General features: G+C 46.9%; 2 protein-coding genes and 1 long non-coding RNA gene across 4 annotated transcripts; 2 read left to right on the top strand and 1 right to left on the bottom strand.

Moving 5' to 3' along the window:
• The first annotated feature begins 60 nt into the window (after positions 1 to 60).
• Positions 61 to 19,361, top strand: LOC113989416 (C-type lectin domain family 4 member E-like). 2 transcript variants are annotated; one of them, XM_027723942.2, is made up of 6 exons: positions 61 to 9,607; positions 12,914 to 13,030; positions 16,104 to 16,196; positions 17,861 to 18,012; positions 18,220 to 18,323; positions 18,733 to 19,361. In XM_027723942.2, the coding sequence occupies exons 1-6, from the start codon at positions 9,541 to 9,543 to the stop codon at positions 18,875 to 18,877; spliced, it is 678 nt and encodes a 225-aa protein (XP_027579743.1). In that variant the 5' UTR covers positions 61 to 9,540; the 3' UTR covers positions 18,878 to 19,361. The 2 variants fall into 2 exon arrangements, with proteins under 2 accessions (XP_027579743.1, XP_027579742.1); XM_027723941.2 differs by having other exon boundaries at positions 18,202 to 18,323.
• On the bottom strand, positions 18,820 to 23,593 carry LOC120323007. Its single transcript, XR_005563050.1, has 2 exons — positions 23,285 to 23,593; positions 18,820 to 19,295 (listed from the first exon to the last, which is right to left on the bottom strand). It is a non-coding gene; the product is annotated as an uncharacterized LOC120323007 (long non-coding RNA).
• On the top strand, positions 20,632 to 26,401 carry LOC113989403 (C-type lectin domain family 4 member E-like). Its single transcript, XM_039380002.1, has 7 exons — positions 20,632 to 20,839; positions 21,763 to 21,858; positions 22,312 to 22,404; positions 24,192 to 24,284; positions 24,899 to 25,050; positions 25,240 to 25,361; positions 25,773 to 26,401. Exons 1-7 carry the CDS (start codon positions 20,746 to 20,748, stop codon positions 25,915 to 25,917), a joined length of 795 nt encoding a protein of 264 aa, XP_039235936.1. The 5' UTR covers positions 20,632 to 20,745; the 3' UTR covers positions 25,918 to 26,401.

The raw sequence follows: 26,401 nt of genomic DNA, 5'->3' as shown, positions 1-26,401 counted from the left end.
AGATTGAAAGTCTTCATGTCTCCAGCAAGATCCTTGTAGCCTACTTACCCATCTGAATATGTGTTATGACCTGCAGACTGGACAAGAGCAACCTCAGGAATGAATGGGTTCAGGACATTCTGTCTGGACAAAGAGGGAGGAGTGTGGAAGAAGGACACAGAAATGACATGGCTGTTCCAAATGGGGTAAAACACCACACGACACCAAACACAAATCAACAACATAGAAACAGGCCTGACTGTAGGTGCATATGATGCTTGATAAGAGCGTGGATAAAACTACAAGTGAGAAAACTTAGTTGCCTTGACATTTAGCATTTCAGACATTAGAGGCTTTTACAGCCTGCAGATACTTTGAGAAATTATTCTTGCCATGCTGGTAGATGGGAAGCAGTCTCTGCTGACTGCAGAGGTGAGCAAGGTGAGCTTTGTCAGGAGCAGCAAGGGCAGGCTGCTTGGAAAGAGAGAGCAAACTGGAAGCTGAGTCACAGCAGGGCAGGCAGGGGCAGTGGGCTCACCAACAAAGGAGCAGTCCTGCAGTACTTGAGCACAAAGATCAGAGCCCGTCAGGGTGAGGGTTTAGATCAGCAGGGTGTGTGGCCAGATGTGGGCATGGCTGCTCTAGCTCAGGCAGGGATCAAGCATGAGACCCTTAGCTGTGATAAGCCTGCAGGCCAACTTTGCTAAGGTTTCTCAAAGCCAGACACCTCTATTACTTAAGCTGGACCTGAGTCCAGGCAGCCAATCTGCCAGAAGGTGGGGAATATGCTCAGGGCCCTGATGTTCTATCAAGCCTGCTTACAGCTGTTATCTTGTGCAGCCATGCTTTCTCAGTGTTCCTCTACCAGACAGCAAAACTGTGCATATGGCTGTGTTGAAAGTACAACAGAAGTCTTATGGCCTGGGTAAAGATGAGAGGTCTTAACCTTTGAAGTTGGTTGTTTGAATTGTCAAATATTCTAGCATCTGTGGTGGCTGAAAAAAAATCTACATTTTTTTCAGATCTAGGAGCAGAGCTGTGACCCTGTTTTGGTGCGATGTTGTATGCGTCCTGGCAGGTGGAAGGTGAAGCATCATGCCCACAAGCTATGGTGAAGTTTCTCTGACTTTTCAGTAGGTACTTGCAGCAAAAAGGATTAAAAAGCTTAAAAGGGTATTTCTCCAGAGCAGGAGGATTTTCAGGTGAGGTGCACCTAAGGGAAGTGCAGGAATATACTCCTGTTTATGCATAAAGAAGCATAGAGGATTGGGAAACAGTTCATTGAGGAGAGTTTAGTCCCCTCTGGAAATCTTCCCAGTCCCCATATCTTTCCTCCCTGGTAAGTTACTGGTGAAATTACTTGGCCTGGCCTGTGGCTGGACCGGCTGAATTCTTCCGTCTTTCTGTACTTCCCATTACCAGTGGTTTCTTCTAATGTAGCAGAAGCCAATAAGCAGGCTGCTTGAGAACTACAGTTTCTGATACTGCAGACAATAGTCTTCTCTAGGTAAAGGATCAAGGTCAGGCCCTTAATATGTATCAGCAGATCAAACTGAGCAGTATCCCCTGAACATTTATGTTTTACATAGTAGATCGACTGATTTCCTTAGGCTTTTGGGAAGACCTGCCATCAGTCTGAGAGGGACTAGTCAAAGGGGCAGAAAAGTTTGTGCCAATTGAGAGGCAGACTGTAGCAAATAGAGTCAGGAAAGAAATGTCATAGGGAAGATCCCAGTTTCATCTGGTTTTTGGTTGTTTCTTTTGTGAAAGTTGTAGTTGAGGTGGGATGTGAGTGTTTCCCACCCCTTTCTCCCATTAATTATGTTCTACATTCTATGACTTATGTCTCACAGTCATGCAGCAACTGTTCCTACCACAGCCATGTGAATTTCAGACTCTAGACTTCACAAAGCCTTGATGCTGTGTGTGGACTCCTGAAGAAATGGAGAGGAAGACTTGTTCTTCCAAATAAAAACCAAACAGGAAACCAAAAACCCCAAAGTCTTCCTGAGCATTGGTAACGAGGAAACAGGATCTGAATCTGAACTCAAGCTGTTAAATCAGCATAAATCTATGAAGTTCTAGGAGGGAGAACAGCTGGGCTGGTAACGCACAGAAACGGAGCCCTGGGGCCTAAGTAGTTAACACACATAATGCCTCAAGGTCTAGGCAATCTGTTGAGTGCTCATTGCATTCCATGAACAATAGACTCACTCTAGAGGTGGTTATTGGTTGGTCTCTTTCTTCCAAGTTAATATCTCTGTCCATGCTCACAGGAAAAGGAAAAGCACATTGCAGGATGCAGTGCCCTTCTAGTTTGGTAGCTTAATTTTGCCCCATCCAGAGTTTGGACTCTGACAGACATTCCTTGAAGCTGAGCATGGGAAAAATCCATCAGTCAGCAATAGCTGGTCGTTATAGTGGCTCCTGAGCAGAGCCATGTTTTCCAGCTGTCACTTTTGGGATCTTATTCCATCACTTGTGTTTGGGGCAGGCCAGCCAGGTAACTTGCAATAGCCTGCTTTCCCTTTTCTTTCCTAGGCATTGTAGAACAGCGACTCCCCAGCCCTGGGACAGAAGCATCTGGCTTGCTTAGTAGACTGACTTTTTAGTCCTTGAAGCAGTCTGAAGAGACATTCCGTAAAGGAGGAAGCCACCTGTAACTTGCCGCCTTTGTGCTGAGCCTTGTGTTTTAGGGATGTGTGGTGCTCCCCTGCCCTCCTAGCCTGGTCTGCAAGCCTCATCCGCGATCGGGCATTGGAAGTTCAGTCTCACCTATGACAGTGCTGCCATCTGCTGCCGAAACCCTTTGTTGCGGGCTTTCCTGCAATTCCTGGGCTCAGCCACCATCTTCAGGGGCTGGCTGGGCCTCCAGGAATCGGGGGAGTGGCAGGTGGGATGCAGGCAGACATCACCTGAGACCTGGCTAGCACTGGTGAGGTGCTCTCTGAAAAGAAACTGCAGCTGGCGATTTGTACTTTGATAATTTGGCAGTAATGGAACTGGTGCTTTCAAACGTACCCATGTTCTGCAATCCTAATGCCCTCTGTGTTTCCCTGCTGCACAGAGAGCCTTGTGTGGGGCTTGGAATCAAGCTGTGCCAGGGCAGGCACATATCTCCTCTTGTGGGTCCAGTGTATTTACAGGTATGTATTTCTGTTGTATTTGAAGTTTGGCCCAAAGGAGCAGCACCCCTCCTAGTCTTTTTTAAAGTGATGTCTAAACATTTGTCTGTAAGTGCATGTTTACGGTGTTAAGCAAACTGTTCAAAGATGTGTGGAGATGCTATGTCAGTAATGCTATGCAAACCAGCACTTTGGTAAGCTAGCAGGGACAAGGAACTGTAGTCCAGTGAGCAGCAGTGCCAAGTGGTAAGGAGTAGGAGAGCATTTTTTTGGGTAATATGTGCTGAGGGGCTGTAGATATGGCAGGATAGGCTGTATGTCTGGCCCAGAGTTAGGGGCTGCTGTCACCAATACCTAAAGCTGAAGTCAATACCATGGGTATGTGCTGTGCTTGGAAATGACCACTGCATATTTTTTGGTAACAAAAAAGCCCTTAAACAATACATTCCATACAGGGGCAGGGTTACTGTAAGCAGATAACCTGCCCTGTGTAGCCTGGTCTAGCTCCAGAAGTAGTCCTGCTTTGAGCAAGGTTTTAACAGGATACCTCCGGTTTGAAGTATTTCCTAGCACAGCTTTAGTGTTGGGCTGTGGTGGGGTGGGGCCCATGGTGGGCCAGCAGTGTGGTGAGACATCTGACATGGGAGGGTGGTCAGTGGTGGGGAATGCTGAGGTCTGACAACTATCCTTCACCTCAGGAAGGGCAGAGGCTGGGTGAGGACCAGGATGGTGTGCTGAGCCTGTCTGGTCCAGTCTTAAAATGCTAAATACATGAATATCTGTGAACTGGAAGCAGGGTCTAAGAGACTCAGGCCATGGTACTGCAGGCCAGTGTGAGTCATCAAGGAGCACTTTGCTCTCTGTGTCATCCCAGCTGGCAGCTTCGGGACCTGCAGGGAGTCAGCAGCAGGGGCCCTTCGCCCTTTGAGTCAATGCTGGCTCCATGCTGGAGCATGGTACCCTGAAGTGCCATTTGCCTGCCCTTCACTTTACTGTGCTGACTTCAGTGTCCTGCCGTGGTAAAAGTCGGTGACACAGGCACCTGGAGAGTGTGCTCTTCAAAAAAAATTGCCCTTCCTCATCCAACTGTGTCGACATCTGTGTCGTGAGGAGGCTCTTGCATACAGTTGAACCCCAAAGCTTAAGCACTCCCTGCCTGGCATTAAAACTTTCCTAGCATGTTTCAGTGACGAGGTGCCAAGGAGTGTCTGACTGAGTTGACTATTCTCCCTGGGTTTCATTCAGCTTTCTGTCACTGTTTCCAAATGGCCTTTGCCTTGTCATGTCCTGACTGGACAGGACAGTGCAGACATGGGAGGTCTGCACTCCTCTAGGGGCAGATGGTGTCCCCCTGCCCTGCTGCTGGCCAGCACGAGGTGGGCTCGGAGGCTGCAAACGGCATGCAGGGCTGCCTTGGCTACGGAGTGAAGGGTAAGGGTCAGCACAGGCCATTTACAATCTCACTGATACATCTGCCCTTGAGGATATGAGTGGGGTGAGGGAGCTCTGCAGGACCAGGGAAGTTTGTGTTGCTATTCCAGACCCACCTGCTGGGACAGCCTAACCAGTAGGGCTGTCCCCAAAACCTCCCTATGAGAAGATTTTACTATGTAGAGAGGATGTGGAGGGAAACAGCTTGAGATCAAATAAGAGTGGCCCTAAGATTACGTCATGGATCTGTGTGACCTTACCTGATAACCCTCATAGTTACTTGGTGACTGTGGTTGTTTTCCATTTTTATGCTTTTCTTTCCACTCCCCCCATTCCCCCTTCAAAAGAAGAAGATCAGGTGCATTCACCTCACTGGGCAGAGAGTAGCCAAACTGAATTCAAGGCTGTTGATGATCTGTGTGATCCTTAGACAGAACTGAAAATAAAACATGAAGAATTGGAGGTGTTATGTGGCCACAACTTTTTCATGCGAATCCCATATGCAGTTTGTCTAAGATGATAAACTTCACAGCCCTGCCTCTGAAACAGGCCACTGGGGTCTGATCAGGACTTGGATCTGGCCCAGGTTTGAAGTCAGATATGCCACTGTGGCAAGCAACTGCAGTATCTGGACCTGATTTCCAACTATTTCTGGCCTTGAGACTTGTGACTCCGGTCCAAAAGAGGAAGGGGGCAAAGGTGCGATGTTCGCAGTAATGGCATAAACCAAAGCTGTGAGATAAATGCATCTGAATGTGTCCTCGGTCAGCTTTGACTGGGTAATTTGTTAATTAGGGGAAATAAATGAAACATATCTCTTCTCTTCTGAAGAAACAATCCTATGTTAATGCTTTATGTAAAGAGGCAGGTTGGGGCTTCTTGTCTCCTTGAAGATTCCCTGGATAGTGTTCTTACTTCTCTTATTCTTTCCTTTGCACCTGGGGGATTTTGATAGCCTGTCATTACAGCTGGGCACTCGACTTCCCCTTCCGGAGTCTGACTGAGTTTGAACTCCCTCAGCTCACATAACTTTGGGACAGGGCTTTTCTGCTTGAAAACCTCAAGTCTCACTAAAACTTGGTAGAAATGTGTGCAGGGGAAAAGTGCACAAACCCTTTCTGGGGGGAAAAATTTCTTTCTCATCTCTTCTACTTTCCTGTCACCGTGTTCTGCATGGTACTGTAACCATATATTTTGGTGAGGTGCTGATCTCTGTCTGTGTACTAGTGTTACTCTAGGTGGTTTTGCTCAGGACACCGTGTGTTGCTGCTGACTCAGGCCTGCCTGTGGTGAAGTGCTGCCACCTGCCAGAAACTAGTGTGGCTTCGCAGTGCTGCCTTCTGTTTAACCCATCCCACTCATTGCTCTCACCTCCCTTTCTCACTGTCCGTTCAGTACTTCCCTGTTTTCTCTTCTCCCCTGGATGCTGGCTCGAATGTCCTTTTCTCTGAGCTTTTATAGCTCCATATAGCCCATTTCTTCCTAGGTCTCCTGGCAATTTGTATGGAACCCTGGTTCACCTTCTGTGACTGCCTTCCACAAGAGGTCTCTTATCCTTGCAGCTCTGGCCAGTGTTATCAGCCATGGAATGCCTTTCTCCCAGTTCCCAGGGGGCTGCAGTGCTCCCACACTGTCCCCTGGAGCTGGGGGAACTCAGCTCCTGCAGTAAGAACTGCAGCATACTGCCCCTCCCTGCCTTAACCAGTTCCTTGCAGCAGGGTACACAATGTTGGTAGATCCTCTCTAACGAGCCAAATACCTCAGGAGCTCTCAAGGAGCTTTCACTGCCTGAATCCCTTTGATTAGGTATCTCACCTCCCTTATTAACTTTTCCCCATTTTCCATGCTCCACTGTCTTTTTTTTACTCTTCCCCTGGCTGCTCTGCTCTCTGGTTCAGATGGATTTTCAAAAGAAGTAAGGCCTGTGCAATGGCGCTGTCTCCTCTGTTGTGATGTGGACCTGCTTGCTCGATTGGGTGACACTGTCTGTGAGGTGAAGGGCTTGCTGATACTACATTATTCAAACCTTATTGACAGGTAGGGGAGAAAGAGCTTTCCTCTGGTGCTTTCTGTTTGGGTCAGGCAGCCAAATGGTGCCCATGGAGTTTTGCGGAGCAACCAGCAACGGGAGCACAAGTAAGATGGAAGTACAGGGCTGTTGAGGTGAGCAAACACATGAGTCCTAGAAAGGAGCTGGGTCGTGAGGCAAGTGGGAATTGGGAGTGTGGGAGGTATGTGGCACTGCAGAGTAGGGTTCAGCTGAAAGATGTCTGTGGGGAAACACAGGTATTGTTGGAGGACAAGGGGATGAGCAGAACACAGAAGTGGGGAAAGAGAGGAACTGAGGAGCAGCAGTGGGAATGCAAGGAAACAAAGCGTGAGTTTGGGGTTTTTTATAAAGCAAGATGTTATTTTTCTTTGGTTTTTTTTTTTAGCACCACAACTAACTGCAGGGCCCAATTGTTCCTGTCTTCCACCCAGTTACATGCCATCAGTGCGTATGAAATGCAAAGGACAAATGTTACCCTCAGGAATATCGCCTCACTGTTGTTGCGCAGCTCAGCATTCCATCCTATGGAAGTATGATTCAAGGTTGAATTTCGATAGCAAGCAACAACAACTCTGATGGCTGAGAAAGAAGAATTGAGCTGTCTACTGATGTTTGAGTGCAGTCTAGTGTAATCTAATAAAAAGAGCAGCTACAGCCTGAATTCGCATTTGAAATGCCTCAGCTCTGTTTGGAGATGTGATTCAATGGAAAAACCTCTGTGACTTCCTTCTTTGTCTGCTGATTGTATTTCCTGTTTCTCCACAGTGGAAATCTTGAAACCCTGACAGGAAGTAAGCCTTTTCCTCACGAGACTGGGTCTGTTGAGCTTGGTTGGGTGGTGACAGGGGGAAGCATGCAGAGGATTGCTCTGAAATCTCAACATGAAATTTGAGGGCTTACTAGATTTCAGCAGACACTCAGGGGAGACTTAATTCCAGTGAGAGGGCCAAGCCTGAAGACAAAGCATAGTGCTGGAAGGATGTTGGAAAGAAAAGCAGGCAGCATGCATATTCTCAAGGGGCCAGGCTTCTGTTCTGCAAATGTTCTGATTCTTGTATAAAAGTCACGCTCTTTGCAAACAATACAAAATGGAGAAATAAAGCCAGTTTAGAGCACACAAGACATGAGGAGGCTCCTTGGTAAAGAAATCCAGCTACATATGCCCCACTCTGTTTAGGGGTAGTTCTCTGTAATCTGTGTTCACGTGCCCTTTACCTTCTACCACATTATGGTCCTCTGGTGTCTGATGCATGTTCTTCCTGGTACTGCCCTATCTCACCTCCAGCTCTGCCCTGTGTGCCCTCTGTGCTAGCTCCCTGGATGTCCTGTGAGCATCTCAGTCTGCTCTGCCTTAAGGAAATTCCAGCTAGCTAAACTAACCAAGCAAAGCTTTCTCCTTCTCCCTTCTGGTTGTTTTGGAGACCTTGTTGTGGCTTTTCGATACTTAGATGGGGCTTAAAAGAAGGATGGAGAGAGACTTTCTACCAGCACCTGTAGTGATAGGACAAGGGGTAATGGTTTTAAAGTGGAAGAAGCCAGATCTGGATTAGATATAAGGAACAAAATCTTTACAATGAGGATGTTGAAACACTGGCACAGTTTGCCCAGAGAAGTTGCTGATTCCCCTTAATTGAAAATGTTTCAGACCAGATTGGAAGGGTTTTTGAGCAGCCTGATGTTGTGAAAGATGTCCTCGCCCATGGCAGTGGGCTGGACAAGACAGTCTGTGAAGGTCCATTCTGACCCAAACCATTCTGTGATTCCTGAGTCCTATCTGCTGACTGAACCCTTCTCACCCTGCCTGACTTACTGGCATTTCTTCTCAGTCTTTCTGATCTAGCATGTATCTCAGCAGCCATTTCCCTTAATTGTCTCCTTTCAAGATCTGCCCCAGCTTGAAGTCAGGCTAAAGATCAGACTGACATTTTGTCCAAGGTAATATCCAAGGTAATGTCCAAGGTAATATCTGCTTTACCAGAAAGCAGATAAGGGAGATAAATTACAGTGTTGGAGCAAAAAAATATAAACCATCCCTTTTTCAAAAGCCTCTGAAATGGAGCCTGAAGCAAGCACTGCTCTGAACTTCCACAGGCTGTGAATCAGGTTGTGATAGAAAGGTCACTGTGTGTGGTCTTCCCAATAACCTCTCAAACCATCAACAGGTTTTTTTTTTTAAATCCACTTTGCTTGCTCTCCTCCTTGACCTTGACCTCATCCTTTTGTTTCTCCTTGGATATATCATAGTTCTGATTATTTTTATTCCTTTGCCTAAGGCTGCAGATCCCTAGTCTCACTTCTACAGGAACATTTCCTTATTTGAGATTTGTTATAAGTGCTAGCTCCCAACTGGGACTGACTTCCGAGAATGACACATAACTACAACATTTGATGTAGAAAATGCAGCTTAATCACAAGGGACTAGTGAGGGCAGGATGCATTTTATATTGGACTGCAGGTTAAACTGGGCTTGGAGCTGTGATAGCTGCAAACCTAGGGACAATAGTAGAATACAGACAAAGGAAGGCATGAAAATATGAGAATAGGAGAAAGTTAAATAAGAAAGGTAAAAAGACAAAAAGAAAACCGTAAAATATCTTTAAAAGCAAGGCTATCAGCTGGGAATTGGTTAAGGGGAAGGAAGGATGCAACTTCCTTTTCAGTTGTTAGGTTCTCTTTTTTTTTTTATGTCTCAGAAGTTTTCATAGTGCCAGGGCTGATTTTCTGGGCTAAGAAACTGAAGACCCATATGGAGCACTTCTGAGCTCCCAGGAATTCTGAGGTTATTGCCAGTGTTTCCGGTGTTTAACACAGCCTTCTTTTATGGGCAGAGGGTGAATGAGCTGATGGGAAAGCCTCAGTAACCTATTGGTGTCACCCCCTGGAAACAAGGACCTAAAAGGACCACATTTTATGTGGCAAAACTAAGGACAGGGTCAGCGGTCACACTGTGATTAAATGGCATCAGAAGTCACCTATGCTGAGGTGAAGTTCAAGAATGCATCGCTGGCTGCAGTGGTTGAAGGTAAGGAATGGATGGGTTACTCAGGGGAAATGGAGCTGGCATGAAGGGGGGCTGAAGAACAGGGAACAGAGTCTTTTCCTACCTGGTCTTGGTGGATTGGTGAGAAAAAGGAGCTGTCTACCACTAAATGAGCAGGAGACTGGAGGAGTTTTGAAGTAAGAGTCTGGAGGAATGTCTGCAAGAGTAAAGGTGAGTTGGAGTTGCAACATGATCAAGAATGACTACTGGGAGCACAGACAGTAGGTTTCAAGAGAACATTCATTAAGGAATGTATTTGGGCTCCCTCAGTCCCCTGGTTGCAACACCGACAGTGGCAATAGGTATAAGGTGCAGCATAGGCACTGTACAGGAGTAGTGCTTAGCCCTGCTTCCATGCTGGCTGCATCCTTACATGGTATGTAGTCTTGAATGAGTCGTTTTTGGACAGTATTGAGTACCAACAATTTATTACAAACAATCTGATCTGTCACAAAGGTGAAGGGGCTCCCAAAGCAGCAAATAAGCCCAAGCCCTTGCTGCTACTGCTCCTGCTTCTAAGAGAGTGAGACCACAGATTCCTGCTTATGGAAAGGACAGGAGTCTCCCTATAGCAGAGCAGTCAGTTGTACTCTGCAGCTTCATGAGAAGTGGTACTGGCTGCAGGAACTTATAACCCCATTTTCCATGGTTGATTGAGATACGGTCATTGAAGAAAAGAGACCCAAAACTTGAACAAAACACCCTAAAATACACAGAAGGAGAATTATTTAAGATCTGGAGGAAGATCCAACTCTGCTACTCCTGAAAAATAATTAATGCACCAAACAAACAAATTTTTATTGCTGTTAAAAATTACAGTGGTAATTTTTTTTTTTACCAGACTTTATGCAAATGTAAGGCATATTCTGATCAGTTTGTATTCTGTAGTCATTATGCCACAAGCAGGAACACATAGAGAGGCTTTATGTATGGCTCATTGCTTCTGCCCTGACATAGAGAACCCTATACAACAGGTTTCAGGGGAGTGAAAGTATGTGTGCATAAATTAATTTCTGCTGCTAAGGATATTAACTTGCCTATTAACAGCTTTAACTCGGTTTTACAATCCCAAACAGAGCAGGCATCAGCATCAGGTTATTCCTTGCCTGCTCTGAGGCATGAGTCATGGAAATAAATGACTGTCTTGAAAGCTCACTGTTTTCAATGCACCAAGATTAGCTTGTTCTGGATACAGCTAGCATTTCCATTGTGGTGAGGTGGGGGTGGTGGAAGTTCCCTACCGTGTTCCAAATGATGTTCCAAAGACATCTGATCCAGCCATGTCTGCTTGAGCTGTGGATGCCAAGCTTATGCTATAGGTTTGGGTGTGTGCTTAGGGTCTGATTTTGGGTGTGCCTGTTGAAGTGATCTCACACTGCCTGTTGTTTATACTTGGAATGCAGAGGAGTGTCTGGTAGTACCATTGCAGCCTCTCACAGCCTCACACTATGCACATAGGATGGGCGTTATGATTATTAGTGAAAGGTTGAGACAGTCTTGCTGCTCTGTTGTTCTTCTGAATGATTGCTCTGGCCATGCAGACCCCGTGTTGGTAATGGCCAAGTACACCTGCTTTTTCCCATTCTGTAGCCTCTTCAGTTGGGTTCTAGGGATACCAAAACTGGCAGTCAAGAAGTTAGAGAGGAGAAGGCTAATCAAACAATACATGAACTCTAGCAGGAAATTCCTCATTTCCAACCAGGATTTCCCAGATAAAAACACAGGCATCTGTGCTGCCCCACACTTGCTGCCTGTGCCTAGGAGATGTTGGATTTACATGCTGAATAACCAGCATATCCTCATCAGGTCTGTTGTGTTGGGGTCACGCTGGAAATTTTACAAGCAAGCAGACCAACTGTGGAAAGCATTTTGCAGGGAGCTCAACCCACTGAGTGTGCACAAGATTACTGCACTCAGCACTACTGCTGCTGAGGGGGATGGCATACAGTGCTCCCTGTGCCCCTTGGGTGTGAGTGTGGGATGCTCAGGTCTGACTGGGCACAGGTTGAACAGTCATACTCTGGATGTGCTGCACATCAAAAAAGTTATTTGGACTGGTTAGGTCTGAAGTAGTTGGCTGGACTCCAGATCATGAGCTGGTTCCTTGTTTTCACTACAGACAAAAGCTTTGGCTAGAAAAACGTTATTTCACCAAGGAAATCTGAATCTTGTCTGTCTATGAATGTTTTCTTTACAAATAACACAACATTATGCCTTTTGCCCTTCTGTAACCTTTGGGAAGTAGTCAGAAGGCTTTCACAAAGAGCAGGTTTCTGGAAGTCTTGCTTACTAGACATGGCTGGCAGGCACACATGGCTGCTGAGAGACTTGGGAGTTTCATGCTGAGCAACAAATGAGGTCTCTCTAAATCTTATCATTAATATCAGTCTCTCCAAAAACTTATTTACTCCTGTCCTGCAGTGAGTGCTGCAGTCTCTTTACCTTTCTATTTGCTCTGGCTTGTGTACCTGCCACAAACTAGAACAATCTCCTAACAAGTGATGGCTTCTCCTTCCCTGTGACCTGCTCCTCTGTCTACTTCCAAACCTCCTCAGTACTGGCAAAATCTCCCTAGACAAAAGTTAAGTCCTGTCAAGTCTTAATCTGAGTGTGATACTTTACTTAGGCTGCTGGACACAGCCCTTTGTTCTCCCGAGGTATCCATCCTAGTGGAACCTATTAGAGCAAATCTCTGAACCCTGGCTCAGAAAGCAGAGATGGAAGGGAAGAATATAGCTTTTAATCTCCCAGTGATTATGAGCCATCATAGTGTTGTACATTTTTTGTCTCCTGTACTCATTCATCTTATATCAACCTTCTGCACAGGAAGTCCAAAATGCTAAGAAGGAACTGAATCAGGCATAGAAGGTTTTCTGGGAAGAAGTCAACATGAAATCTTCATATGAATGTCTCAAGTATTATGGATAGAGCAATGTTGTATTTGGCAGCTTTGGGCTCATTCTAGAAAGACACTGTTTCACTTTAGGTTTTGAGGCCACATGAAGGCCTCACCTCCTAATAACAGCAGTTAGCATTGTTAGCTCACCAGTTGGGCTGGGACTGGGAATACTGTCACTGAACTTGACCTTCTCCAGAAACCACAGAGGTCCCCTGCTTTGTCCCAGTCTGCTCTTCTCCGCAGCCATGTAACTTCCACATCAGAAATTAAATTGCTTTTTATTTTTGAGGAGCTCTTTCTTGAGTAGTACATCCTTGATATCTGGACTGGGGACTGACCAAAGCATAGTTGACTGTGGTGTTTTGTTTGGTGTGTTCCTTCACTTTTAGCACCTCCTGAGACGAAGAAGTGTGAGCACCACCCCCAGAAATACCCACCATGGCTCCCATGGCTGATCTCACTGTTGCTCCTCTTGACATGCATTGCCCTTGTTGTTGTTCTCCTTGGTGAGTATGTGCAGGCTGGTTACAGAAGAGAGGTCTGGGAGAAGTGCTGGGAGAAAGGAAGAGAAATCAGTACCCAGAGGGGAATACCTTCCAACCAGAGGGGGCTTTTACTCAAGAACAATTTTGTCATGAGAAAAGGATGCAAGCACTAGCATTTGGGTTCAGAACATCCAAACGCTGAACATTTGAATGGTTATGTTTAGGAGCAAAATCTTCCCTGACTAATTAAGCATTGGGGATTTAAGGGCACAGTTGCAACATGACACAAACTTCTCTCTTGTAGGCCAGCCAAACCAGAGGTTCTGGCCAACTGGCGTGTGGGAGGCAGGACTACCCCACCATTATGCCAGATGGTTCTGTTATACCCACCCTCTTCCTGAGAATTATGAAAAGAGTTAGGCAGGAAAGGGCTTCTGGAGGTCTCTAGTCTATTGCCCTGCTTGAAGTATGGCCATTTTCAAAACTGCATGGTTGTTTGGGCTTTGTGTAAAGGTCTCAGGTTTTCCTGACCTGACCTTGTATATGTCTGCATACATCCCCCAAATCTTCCACTGTTTACCTGGGTTTTTTCAGTGTGCCCAGATTGCACATTCCCATCTTGAATGGCCTCTTTGGAACTTAGGAACAACTCTCTACCTTCATACTACACAAAAAGGAACTAAATTACATTTAGCAGAGGGGAAAAAGTGGAGATGGAAGCACAAGGGCCTACACAGGCAGCTGAATCTGCACTTAGGCTCTCTAAGGTGCATGGACACACTTTGTGTCCTAACGGAAAACATGGCTTCTCATAGTCCTGGCATCTCTAGGATGAGCTGCACAGTGCTAACTCTCACACCTTTTTAGGGTTAATTGCAGATTAAATAATTAAAAGTTATTCTTGCACATGCAGTTTGTGGAGATTGTGATTACTGTTTCATTCTTATTTTCTATGAAAGACAATTCATGGCATGTTTCCACAAATTGTCAATAACTGTGATGGATTCTGATAGAGGCATATATTATGATAAATCACTGCCCTTCCTTTTGCTGTCATTAGTTCCTGAGTCCCAGGAGTCTGTACTGCTTTGTTCCCAAATGTATAACTTTTCACAGTACTAGGCTAAAAGGTTGGGGAGTTTTAAAAGGTGGGATGTTAGAGCCTGATACTTTCTCATACACATGGAAGGTTTAATTTTTAGTGGCAAATTTACTTATCCAAGTTAATTGATGCTACATAGGATTTTGGTTTAGCAGAGTGATACAGCAAATGTATTAAAATGAAAACACCAGTACAAATTTCACATAGCAGAGAGTGGCAATTGCAATGCACAGAAGAATCACAATACAAACATGATTTTCATTAGTGGTCATACAAACATAGAATAGTAAAATCATTAACGTTGGAAAAGACCGCTAAGGTCATGCAGTCAAACCGTTAACCAAACACTGCCAAGCTCAAGACTAAACCATGTCCCCAAGTGCCAGACCTAGATGTTTTTTGGACACTTCCAGGAATGGGGATTCCACCACTTCCCTGGGCAGCCTGTTCCAATCCTTGACCCACCTTTCCGTGAGGAGGTTTTTGCTCATATCCAAACTAAACCTCCCCTGGTACAACTTGAGGCCACTTCCTCTTGTCCTGTTAGTTGTCACCTGTGAGAAGAGGCTGACTGTAACCTGGCTACAGCCTCCCTTTGGGTAGTTGTGAAGAGCAATACAGTCCCCCCTGAGCCTCCTCCTCTCTCTCCAGGCTAAACAACCCCAGCTCCCTCAGCCAATCCTCATAAGACTTGTGCTCCAGACCCTTTCCCAGCTTTGTTACCCTTTTCTGGACAAGCTCCAGCACCTCTTTCTTGTAGTTAGAGGCCCAAAACTGAACACAGTTCTGCAATATATTCCGCATCAAGACATCCAGCGTCCCCGATGACCAAGAAAAAAAAAAGTGAGGGGTCAGCTCAGGCCCAGTGCTTTCCTCAGGTAAGTCTTTGTTAGTCATTCATTTTTTTACTCTCTTTTGGACTAAGCCACATGTACACTCATCCCATGCTGGTCTGGCTAACTTAGGAAGACACCACTCTCTTTGTGATCTTTAGAGGGATGCACACTTAGTCAGTTTGCTCAGCTGAACTAAAACAAAGGCCATCTGTCTTCTCATCCCCCTTTGTGTAGTGATAAGGTCACCTTTATTTGCATCAGAGGTGGTCAGTCACTCATTGCCCTTGCCCATCTTCTCTGAGCCTTCTTCCATTACAGGAATTCATTCCTCATCAGGCACTGAGGCCACTATGAGGCCTCACCTTGAGTCCTTTGTGCACTTTTGGGCACCACAATATAAAAGAGACATTCAGCTATTAGACAGCATCCAAAGGAGGGCCATGAGGATGGTGAAGGGTCTGGTGGGGAAACTCCACTAAGAGGAGTGGCTGAGTTCACTTGGTCTGTTCATCCTGGAGGAGACTGAGGGGAGACCTCACTGAGGTCTTCAACATCTTCATGAGGGGAAGCGAAGAGGTAGGTACTGAAGAAGTCCTTCGGGTTGTGGATGTGACCATTCACCAGCACTGTATTATTCCCCAGACACTGGGGGCTATGAAATCCTAGAAGTTTACCCTCCACCCTGATTTCAGCAGCTCCAGCTGTACGTGATTACCTTCACCTGCACTGTCCGTTGCTGAAGAAACAGACCCATCTGATGTGCTACTCCTCCAAATTACTGTTGATATCTAGTTTAGGGAGTGATAAACTGTGACACTGAAAAGCGGCTTTTTATTCACTGATTGTACAGAGGTTTAGACTGGCAGCTTGGCTGTAGGTATGTTCATGGTAGAGTGGCTGTGGTTGGGTGCAATCAATGCTGCCCTGTCTGGCACATCCTCAGGGTGTGTCCTTCCAGTGTTCCTTCTGCTGTCTGAGATGCAAGATTGTCTCTTTGTGGCTGGGAAGGCAGCCATGCCACCTGTTTGGGCCAGGAGAGGTGACGGCTGGGACAATGCTTGGTGGGGAAATGGTGGAACAGGAGTGAAGCCCAGAGATGCTGTGTGAGGAGTCAGGAGGAAGGAGTAATCCTGCCACCTTTCCTCTCCCTTTCCAGTGGCTCCCTTCTCCCACAGCAGTGACCAGCCCACAGCCCTGCAGGAGAAATTCACGGCGTGGGAGTGCGACTCAGCGGTGTCAGAAAACAAAGGTCAGTAGGGCTGGCAGGGGTACAGGAGGTCTTTGGGATGGGGACAATGAATGCTGAGGTCTGCTCTGACAGCAAGTGGCATCAGGAGGAGAGAGGCAGACTGCAGAGGAGGGAAGCAGGCAGAAAAAGGGTTTCCTGCTAAGAGCTTAGGGGGAGGTGTAAGGGGGGTACTTTTGAATTAGATGATCAATGGAGCATAGAGGCTCCATTACAGTGAGAAAGGAATCATATTAGGATGTGAAACCAGCTAGAGTATGGTACAATGTAACTTCATGGCACAAGCTAATTGTAAGGTCCACTGTGCTTTTTAGCAAGTTAGCCTGATATCCCCCATTAACAGAGCTGAGTTCTTCCTTGGTTTTGCTTCATATTGCAAGATAGATACATCTACTCTTGAAACACAGTGGTAGAGGTCATACATAGGGGTGAAAAAGATGATGATGGGAGGAAGATTATGTGGGCAGGGGTCGCTCGCCTCTTGCCCCACAAGTAGGGCATGCGCAGACTGTTGCCATTAGGTAATGATTAGGCGGGGTTTGGCTGCCATTCAGGCATCACCTTATACTGCATATTGGCCCTACGTAGTGTAGTGTGGAACGGATAAAAATGGGCTGTCGGGACTGCTGAGCTCAAGCGATACTCATCCTACCACCGAGACTGTGTTGCTCTGCGGGGACGCCCGCTAAGCACGGGCACCGACCAGCTGCTGCTGCAGATCCTGACAGCCCTGGCCTGTCTGTGTGGGTAAGCACAGTTTATTGACAGGAAGCAACCGAGAAAGCAAACTTTTTAATATCCTTTTAGTGTTCCTTTAATTCCCCTTTTATTACTGAATATTGTTACATAAATAAGTTGTTCATAGTATTTCCCTTTAATTTCCCTTTTACTAACCAATATCGTGTTAATAGCTATCCATAATATCATGTTAAGATCCTTTTTTGATATCCCTTTAAACTCCCTTTTATACTCCCTTTTATACTAGTTAATATCGTGTTATAAATGCTGTTCATATATTTTTTTTTTTAAGGCCACGCAATAAGGTAGTTATTTTGTATCCTTTTTAGTTTTTAATTCTTTTTGCTAAGTTTATTATCATCATTATTATTCTCACTGTAATAAAAGGTATTTTGTGTGTTTGAATGTTTCTGGCACTTGTTTTTATTCCGGACATGTATCCAAACAAACTGTTACAGGAGGAGAGGGCCATGTTAATGATGTCCTGGAGGGCATCGTGGATGTGAACTCCGACCAGACAAAGGGGACAGACAAAGGGACCAGACAGAGTGGCACAGGGGAGGTTAACAATGGAGCAGTAATAAAAGGGCAGCTCCAGTCAAGGAAAGAAGCAATATCCCCTGTTTCCTGGGGCTAAAGGCCTAAAGGAGACTGACTTGACAAGGAGAAGTCAAACCAGACCACCAAAATAATCTTGTGAAGACCTGCAAGGAGATTACCAGGATTTTGTGTACACAAACCTCACTGGTCATCCTCAAAGCAGTGGGGGAAAAGTATCTGTACTCTGCTTGTTTTTCAAGCACTTTCTGCCAGGAAAAGTGACTAAGGAGAACATGAGCACTGTCCCTGGAGAACTTGGATCTTTGCAATCACCATCTCTCTTGTTGCTAGCATTCATTGCATTCATTCTGTGTTCTCTCCCCGCACAGGCCGAGGCTGGATGTGCTGCCCGAAGGGCTGGAGAAGGTTTCAAAACAGCTGCTATTTTCTGTCCCTTGATAAGATGTCCTGGGCTGAGAGTGAGCAGAACTGCACTGGGATGGGCTCCCACCTGGTGGTGATCAACAGTGAGGAAGAGCAGGTACATGCACAGGGCTGAGGGAGGGGAGAGCAGCCACAGACACAATGCTGGGCCCTGGAGGGGACTCAGAGCCCCTCCTTGTCCTGCACTGGGTTCTGTTTGCCACCATCCCTACTCCACATGGACTCCTGATGCCTCCCTCTGATCAATCCTGCATCTCACAGGCATTGCACTCTCCCTCATTTCCAGGTTTTCCTCTCTAAACAGATAAAACCAGTTCTAAAAGCAGAGAATTTCTACATCGGTCTGAGAGCAGAGATTGTGGATCAGTGGCAGTGGGTGGACAAGACTCCCTATAATGTAACAGCAGCGTGAGTATCCCTGGATGGAGGGGATTGGTGTGGCTCCTGGTAGTGAAAGAAAGTAGGGGAGATGTGAGGGTGTCTATTGGTGTGTGAGAGGGAGGTATCACAAACTTGCCCTGAAGGCAGACACGTCACTGCTGGGTGTGAAGTTCATGGGGTGAGTGGTGGTGATCAGTTCCCCCCAGAAGGAAGGAGCAGGGCCCTTCTGTGTTGGAAGGCTGTAGAAAGAAGGCAGGTTTCCACATGACACTTGTGCCAGTGGGATATCAGAGAGGGAGGAAGGGTACATCTTCTGTCCATGAATCAGCATTGGGAATTTTTCTCTCTCCTCTTCAAGTCTTGCATCCCTCTGTGGCCTTTTCCAGCAGTGCTTTACAATGAAAGCTGGGGAGTAACATGCCTGTCTCTGTCTCAGGTTCTGGCGAAGAAATGAACCAAGCGAAGGTGATTATGAGAAGTGTGTTGTAATGCATAGGGATTCAGAAATACCCAACAACTGGAATAATGTCGGATGTCAGAAGTTTTATCGAATTTGTGAAGCTGCTGCCGTAACTGTGTGATGGAAATACCCCCATCCTTAGTAAAAGTGGGAGATGAGCAGTGAGCTGAGACCGGCAGAGGGCTGTGCTGGAGGGGTGGGGAGCCCTGAAGCCTGCATCTTCACTGTGCCACGTGGGATAATGGAAGTGGAAGTGATACGACCCTTTGTCCAGCATCCCCAGTGCATCGAGGGGCTGAGGGAACACTTGAAGGCTGAGGGTCATCAAAGCAGGTCCTGTGTTCTTGTGTCCTCTTCTCTCTGAGTGGATTCAGAGGCCACTGGCAGAAAAGACATGGAGTTCTCCAGGAAGAAGACACAGGAATGGAAGACAGATGTCCTGAGCTGCATTTTCTTTCTCTCCTTGAGCAGAAGTCTCTGCTTTCTGTTGAGTCACATGCAGAATGTCCTCCAGTTGCACTGGTTTTGTTGAACAAGTTCTGAAATTTATACAAGAGAAAATACAGTATTAGACCAATAAAAAATCTCTGTGCAGTGTGTGTAGATCTGTCTTTCTCTCTTTCCATCTCTAATCTGCCGGGGTATAATCCTTGAATCATGGAATGGTTTGTGTTGGAAGGGACCCTTAAAGATCATTGGGTTACCAGCCCTGGGTCTTGAGCAGGGACACCTTCCACTAGAGCAGGTTGCTCAAAGCCACATCCAGCCTGGCTTTGAACACTTGCAGGGATTGGGCATCCACAGCTCCTCTGGGAAACCTGGGCCAGTGCTTCACCAATGTCACAGTAGAGGATTTCTTCCTGAAATCTAATCTAACCTACCCTCGTTCAGTTTACAGCCATGAACGCTTGTGCCATCACTACATGGCCTTGTGATAGATCCCTCTCCAGCCTTCCTGTAAGCCTCCTTTAGGTACTGAAAGGTTGCTCTAAGGTCACCTTGGAATCTTCTCTTCCCCAGGCTGTACAAATGCTGCAGCCTGTCTTTAGAGGAGAGGTGCTCCAGCCCTCTGTCTCCGTTCCCTTTGCCTTCATCTCCATGGCTCTCCCTCTGGACTTGCTCCGATGGGAGAAGCAATCCACTCTGGGCCTTGAGTGCCACGTGGAGGAAGCAGTCCTCTTCCTAAGTCAGAGCTGATCCCAGGCTCACCTGATGCAGCAGCATTCCTGCAAGGCCAAATCCTCCGTGGTCCCTGTAAGAGGACCAGGCCAGGTCATGCTGCAGAAGAGGCTGCAAGGGGCAGGACAGGGATGCTGCTGCACATGAAGTCCCTTCCAGAGGTTCATTGCTTATTGAATTGCCTTCATGTCCTGCTGCAGACCATATGCCACCATGGATCTCACTTCTCCATCCCTTCCCCCATCCTGGCCCCTCTGTTCTCTTTTTTCTTTCCCCAGAAACATCATCTGCCCAAGCTTTCAACCAAATAGTGCCATCTGTGCACATGGAATGCAACTGCATATGCAACTCCTGGCTGTGTGACAGTTCTAAGGAACTGAAATAAAGGCCATCTCTCTTCTGTTGAAGCAGAACTGCTGTTAAAGAAGAAGAGGACCACCAGGTTAACAGTAATTGCAGAATTAGCAAAAGGCTTCTGAGAAAGAGAAGAATCAGTCTGAAAACAAAATTTGGAAGAATGTAGAACATTTTTAACAGAGAGAAAACAGAGAAATGGGAAGGAAGTGGCAGTCAACACCAGGCTGTTCTATAACTTTGCAGTATCTGTCTGTAACAGAGCACCCTCACTGTGGATGCTATGAACATCTTCTGATGTGTCCTTGCAGGGAAATGATGAAAGTGCCGCAATCTCCATGTGCAGTTGGGAACACCCAGGATATGCGGTTTTTACACACTGGATTAGAGGCTGTGAAGGTTCCTCACCAGTGTGGGCGTTGCCCTAGGTAGTAGGAAGGCTGTGTTTGTGGTCACATGGGCACTGTGGACCCTTGGAGAAGAGTGAACTCTGTTTTCACACTGGTGGAGAGAATGAATTGCCAAGGGAGAGTCAGTCCTGGAACTGCAGGTAACCACGTACCCTTCCTTTCTGTCCTCTTGTAGAAGAAGGAAGAGGTGGGGGAAATATGGGGCTGGGATGGATAATGGGCATGGTATGGTGGCTGTCCTCATACCAGGAGAAGGAGCTTAGGACAAGGGCAGTGCAACAGATGAGGGAACTGGGGAGTACCTGGGCTGGGAGAATGACCTTTATCCTAGAGCCAGGGGGAATGAAAGCCCAGGTAGACTATGGTCTGCCATTCCTTTCAGTGTTTTTTTGTGTAACTGATGGGACTGAAGAGTGCTATCCTACTATCATTACCCTGATAAAATAATCTGCATCAAGCTGAGCACAGGTCACTGCTCCTGTCTCTGGTGTCAATACAGAGGACCAAGTAAGGCCGTTCCAAGAGTTTCTGAGTGCCTTTTTTCCCTTTAGAAACAATCATTTCTGTGTGTCTGGCTGTGCAAACACTGAGCTGGAGAGTCAGTCCTTTGGGTGAATATATGGTATTGCATAAAGGGGCTTGTGGTATAGAGCCAAAATAAAAGCAGCAGAGGAAAAGAAGGTTGAAAGTGAGATGAAGAGGAGAGAAACACAGAAAGAGCTTTTAGTGAAAGACAGGGGTAATGAGGGTAACAAGGAAGATGTGTTGAGGAGAAAGGATGTCTGACAGCATAAAGAAGGAGTGAAATTTGGGCAGAATACAGGCAGGTCTTGTGACAAACAGCAAAACAAGAAAGCAGCTTCAGGGCAGCCCCTGTGTTACTCTGCTCTGTGGCTCTGACCCACGGCTACTGACAGGCAGCAGGACCTGCTTACAGCACCTGTGAGGCTCCCCACAGGTGGGGACAAGGGTACCAGCAGAGTGCTGGGTTACAGAGCCACCTGGGTTATGCTGCCCCTGATTCTGGGCAGGGGGATTCTTACTCTTGCTTTGTGTTTTTCAGCCTCAGCAGAAGAGAGAAGCTGCTCCTGGCTGAACCCCTGGGTTTTCCTTATTTCTGTCCTTGTCATCAAAACTGCCTTTGTGACCATCTGTCTTGGTGGGTTTCAGGGTCTCTTACTTCCCCTGGCATGAAGGGATCATTTCATGGCCTTTGTCAAATGGAAAACAATATCTCTATCTCTCTGCCAACAGACAAGTGCCATTTACCAAAACAGCCCTTTCCACCTTTATTAAGCCTATCCCACAACTTACTTTTCCCTTTCCTGGCCCCATTCTCAAAGAATGTCTAAGCTGGTTTTGTCAGTTGTGAAAATGAGTCTCTCAGCCAGCGGAGGTGAGACAAGCTCATCTGAGGGAGGGGCTGACTGGTAGTGGGAGAAATGGCCTGCTGTTTTTCACCTCTTTGTTCAATACAGATTTCAGAGCTTGGTCATGTAACAGAGTCTCTGTGGGAGCTCTAAGCCAGAAGGTGGAGGATGGGACAGGTTGCCTATGAATGAGGAGGAAAGGATGACAGTAGCACTTTTCATTCTCGTTCCTCTCTTCCCAGTTGTATTACTTCATGGAGGCTACGGCCAATACAAGAATCTACTCCAGAACTCTACAGAGTGGCACTGCATTCCCAAGATTTCTGCAGACAATAGTGAGTGATGTTGAGACTCTCCTAAGAAGCACAAAGTACTTCACCAACATTTACTCTAGTGTAACTCAGCCTTTGAGGTTGGGAATGTCATTGTCAGTTAGAACTGAATTGTTTTAAGGAAGGAAGATGTGGATTTGAGGGAAGAAGATGCTGTATTGCACAATTTTATTTAGGATGCCATGAAAACATGTTCTGGGCCAGTGGAAGAGGGTGGGTTGTTCCATACCTGCATTTGACCAACCTTTCTACTCTTCTCCTCACACAACCCCTCAACTGTTAGTCTGGTTCATTAATCTAGCTGAAAGTGCTTCATCCTGGATCAATCCAGCTCCATTCCCTGTGCTGGCTCCCTGCCTGTTCACACAAACATCATGGTCAATCACCCATGTTCCCATGGGTATCCATGAGCCTCTGGCTCCCACAGCCGCTCCTCACAGGACTTGTGCTCCAGAAAAGCTCCAGTGTCCTTCCCTGGACACACTCCAGCACCTCAATGTCTTTCCTGTTCTGAGGGGCCCAAAACCGAACACAGTTCTACAATATGCTCAACACCAAGACATCCAGTGTCGCCAGTGACCGAGACAAAATATGTGAGTTAAAGCCAGCTCAAGCCCAGTGCTTTCCTCTGGGAGGTTTCTGTTAGTCATTTGATTTTTTATACTGTTTTGTAATTCACTGATATTCACATATTCATAGATATAATTCACATTCATATACACATATTCACGCATCCCGTGCTGGTCTGGCTAACTTAGGAAGACAATGCCTTTTTCTTCATCTCTAGAGGGATGCACAGTTACACAGCTGGCAAATTCGCTCAGCTGCACTAAAACAAAGGCCACCTATCTTCTCATCCCCCTTTGTGTAGTGATAAGGTCACCTTTATTTGCATCAGAGGTGGTCAGTCACTCATTGCCCTTGCCCATCTTCTCTGAGCCTTCTTCCATTACAGGAATTCATTCCTCATCAGGCACTGAGGCCACTATGAGGCCTCACCTTGAGTCCTTTGTGCACTTTTGGGCACCACAATATAAAAGAGACATTCAGCTATTAGACAGCATCCAAAGGAGGGCCATGAGGATGGTGAAGGGTCTGGTGGGGAAACTCCACTAAGAGGAGTGGCTGAGTTCACTTGGTCTGTTCATCCTGGAGGAGACTGAGGGGAGACCTCACTGAGGTCTTCAACATCTTCATGAGGGGACGCGAAGAGGTAGGTACTGAAGAAGTCCTTCGGGTTGTGGATGTGACCATTCACCAGCACTGTATTATTCCCCAGACACTGGGGGCTATGAAATCCTAGAAGTTTACCCTCCACCCTGATTTCAGCAGCTCCAGCTGTATGTGATTACCTTCACCTGCACTGTCCGTTGCTGAAGAAACAGACCCATCTGATGTGCTCTTCCAAATTACTGCTGATATCTAGTTTAGGGAGTGATAAACTGTGACACTGAAAAGCGGCTTTTTATTCACTGATTGTACAGAGGTTTAGACTGGCAGCTTGGCTGTAGGTATGTTCATGGTAGAGTGGCTGTGGTTGGGTGCAATCAATGCTGCCCTGTCTGGCACATCCTCAGGGTGTGTCCTTCCAGTGTTCCTTCTGCTGTCTGAGATGCAAGATTGTCTCTTTGTGGCTGGGAAGGCAGCCATGCCACCTGTTTGGGCCAGGAGAGGTGACGGCTGGGACAATGCTTGGTGGGGAAATGGTGGAACAGGAGTGAAGCCCAGAGATGCTGTGTGAGGAGTCAGGAGGAAGGAGTAATCCTGCCACCTTTCCTCTCCCTTTCCAGTGGCTCCCTTCTCCCACAGCAGTGACCAGCCCACAGCCCTGCAGGAGAAATTCACGGCGTGGGAGTGCGACTCAGCGGTGTCAGAAAACAAAGGTCAGTAGGGCTGGCAGGGGTACAGGAGGTCTTTGGGATGGGGACAATGAATGCTGAGGTCTGCTCTGACAGCAAGTGGCATCAGGAGGAGAGAGGCAGACTGCAGAGGAGGGAAGCAGGCAGAAAAAGGGTTTCCAGCTAAGAGCTTAAGGGGAGGAGAGGGCCATGTTAATGATGTCTTGGAGGGCATCGTGGATGTGAACTCCGACCAGACAAAGGGGACAGCACAGAGTAGCACAGGGGAGGTTAACAGTGGAGCAATAATAAAAGGGCAGCTCCAGTCAAGGAAAGAAGCAATATCCCCTGTTTCCTGGGGCTAAAGGCCTAAAGGAGACTGACTTGACAAGGAGAAGTCAAACCAGACCACCAAAATAATCTTGTGAAGACCTGCAAGGAGATTACCAGGATGTTGCGTACACAAACCTCACTGGTCATCCTCAAAGCAGTGGGGGAAAAGTATCTGTACTCTGCTTGTTTTTCAAGCACTTTCTGTCAGGAAAAGTGACTAAGGAGAACATGAGCACCGTCCCTGGAGAACTTGGATCTTTGCAATCACCATCTCTCTCTTGTTGCTAGCATTCATTGCATTCATTCTGTGTTCTCTCCCCACACAGGCCGAGGCTGGATGTGCTGCCCGAAGGGCTGGAGAAGGTTTCAAAACAGCTGCTATTTTCTGTCCCTTGATATGATGTCCTGGGCTGAGAGTGAGCAGAACTGCACTGGGATGGGCTCCCACCTGGTGGTGATCAACAGTGAGGAAGAGCAGGTACATGCACAGGGCTGAGGGAGGGGAGAGCAGCTACAGACACAATTCTGGGCCCTGGAGGGGACTCAGAGCCCCTCCTTGTCCTGCAATGGGTTCTGTTTGCCACCATCCCTACTCTACATGGACTCCTGATGCCTCCCTCTGATCAATCCTGCATCTCACAGGCATTGCACTCTCCCTCATTTCCAGGTTTTCCTCTCTAAACAGATAAAACCAGTTCTAAAAGCAGAGAATTTCTACATCGGTCTGAGAGCAGAGATTGTGGATCAATGGCAGTGGGTGGACAAGACTCCCTATAATGTAACAGCAGCGTGAGTATCCCTGGATGGAGGGGATTGGTGTGGCACCTGGTAGTGCAAGAAAGTAGGGAAGATGTGAGGGTGTCTATTGGTGTGTGAGAGGGAGGTATCACAAACTTGCCCTGAAGGCAGACACGTGTCTCTGCTGGGTGTGAAGTTCATGGGGTGAGTGGTGGTGATCAGTTCCCCCCAGAAGGAAGGAGCAGGGCCCTTCTGTGTTGGAAGGCTGTAGAAAGAAGGCAGGTTTCCACATGACACTTGTGCCAGTGGGATATCAGAGAGGGAGGAAGGGTACATCTTCTGTCCATGAATCAGCATTGGGAATTTTTCTCTCTCCCCTTCAAGTCTTGCATCCCTCTGTGGCCTTTTCCAGCAGTGCTTTACAATGAAAGCTGGGGAGTAACATGCCTGTCTCTGTCTCAGGTTCTGGCGAAGAAATGAACCAAGTGATCACAAGTATGAGAAGTGTGTTGTAATGCATAGGGATTCAGAAATACCCAACAACTGGAATAATATCCAATGTCAGATGTTTTATCGGATTTGTGAAGCTGCTGCCGTAACTGTGTGATGGAAATACCCCCATCCTTAGTAAAAGTGGGAGATGAGCAGTGAGCTGAGACCGGCAGAGGGCTGTGCTGGAGGGGTGGGGAGCCCTGAAGCCTGCATCTTCACTGTGCCACGTGGGATAATGGAAGTGGAAGTGATACGACCCTTTGTCCAGCATCCCCAGTGCATCGAGGGGCTGAGGGAACACTTGAAGGCTGAGGGTCATCAAAGCAGGTCCTGTGTTCTTGTGTCCTCTTCTCTCTGAGTGGATTCAGAGGCCACTGGCAGAAAAGACATGGAGTTCTCCAGGAAGAAGACACAGGAATGGAAGACAGATGTCCTGAGCTGCATTTTCTTTCTCTCCTTGAGCAGAAGTCTCTGCTTTCTGTTGAGTCACATGCAGAATGTCCTCCAGTTGCACTGGTTTTGTTGAACAAGTTCTGAAATTTATACAAGAGAAAATACAGTATTAGACCAATAAAAAATCTCTGTGCAGTGTGTGTAGA

Source organism: Pipra filicauda, unplaced genomic scaffold (genome assembly GCF_003945595.2).
Source record: "Pipra filicauda isolate LSUMZ 115617 unplaced genomic scaffold, ASM394559v2 scaffold183_size1465899_pilon, whole genome shotgun sequence".
NCBI classification, from domain to species: domain Eukaryota; kingdom Metazoa; phylum Chordata; class Aves; order Passeriformes; family Pipridae; genus Pipra; species Pipra filicauda.
The sequence above is the reverse complement of the archived record's forward strand: the minus strand, read 5'-3'. Positions and strand labels throughout refer to the sequence as shown.

Excerpts from the sequence above, each read along its gene's own strand:
- LOC113989416 (XM_027723941.2), top strand. The coding sequence starts at position 9,541 with ATGGCATCAGAAGTCACCTATGCTGAGGTGAAGTTCAAGAATGCATCG. Across the intron at positions 13,031-16,103 it reads CCTTGTTGTTGTTCTCCTTG|TGGCTCCCTTCTCCCACAGC; the intron begins GTGAGTATGTGC and ends CTCCCTTTCCAG. Across the intron at positions 18,324-18,732 it reads CCCTATAATGTAACAGCAGC|GTTCTGGCGAAGAAATGAAC; the intron begins GTGAGTATCCCT and ends TCTCTGTCTCAG.
- LOC113989403 (XM_039380002.1), top strand. The coding sequence starts at position 20,746 with ATGGGCACTGTGGACCCTTGGAGAAGAGTGAACTCTGTTTTCACACTG. Across the intron at positions 24,285-24,898 it reads AGCGGTGTCAGAAAACAAAG|GCCGAGGCTGGATGTGCTGC; the intron begins GTCAGTAGGGCT and ends CTCCCCACACAG. Across the intron at positions 25,051-25,239 it reads TCAACAGTGAGGAAGAGCAG|GTTTTCCTCTCTAAACAGAT; the intron begins GTACATGCACAG and ends CCTCATTTCCAG.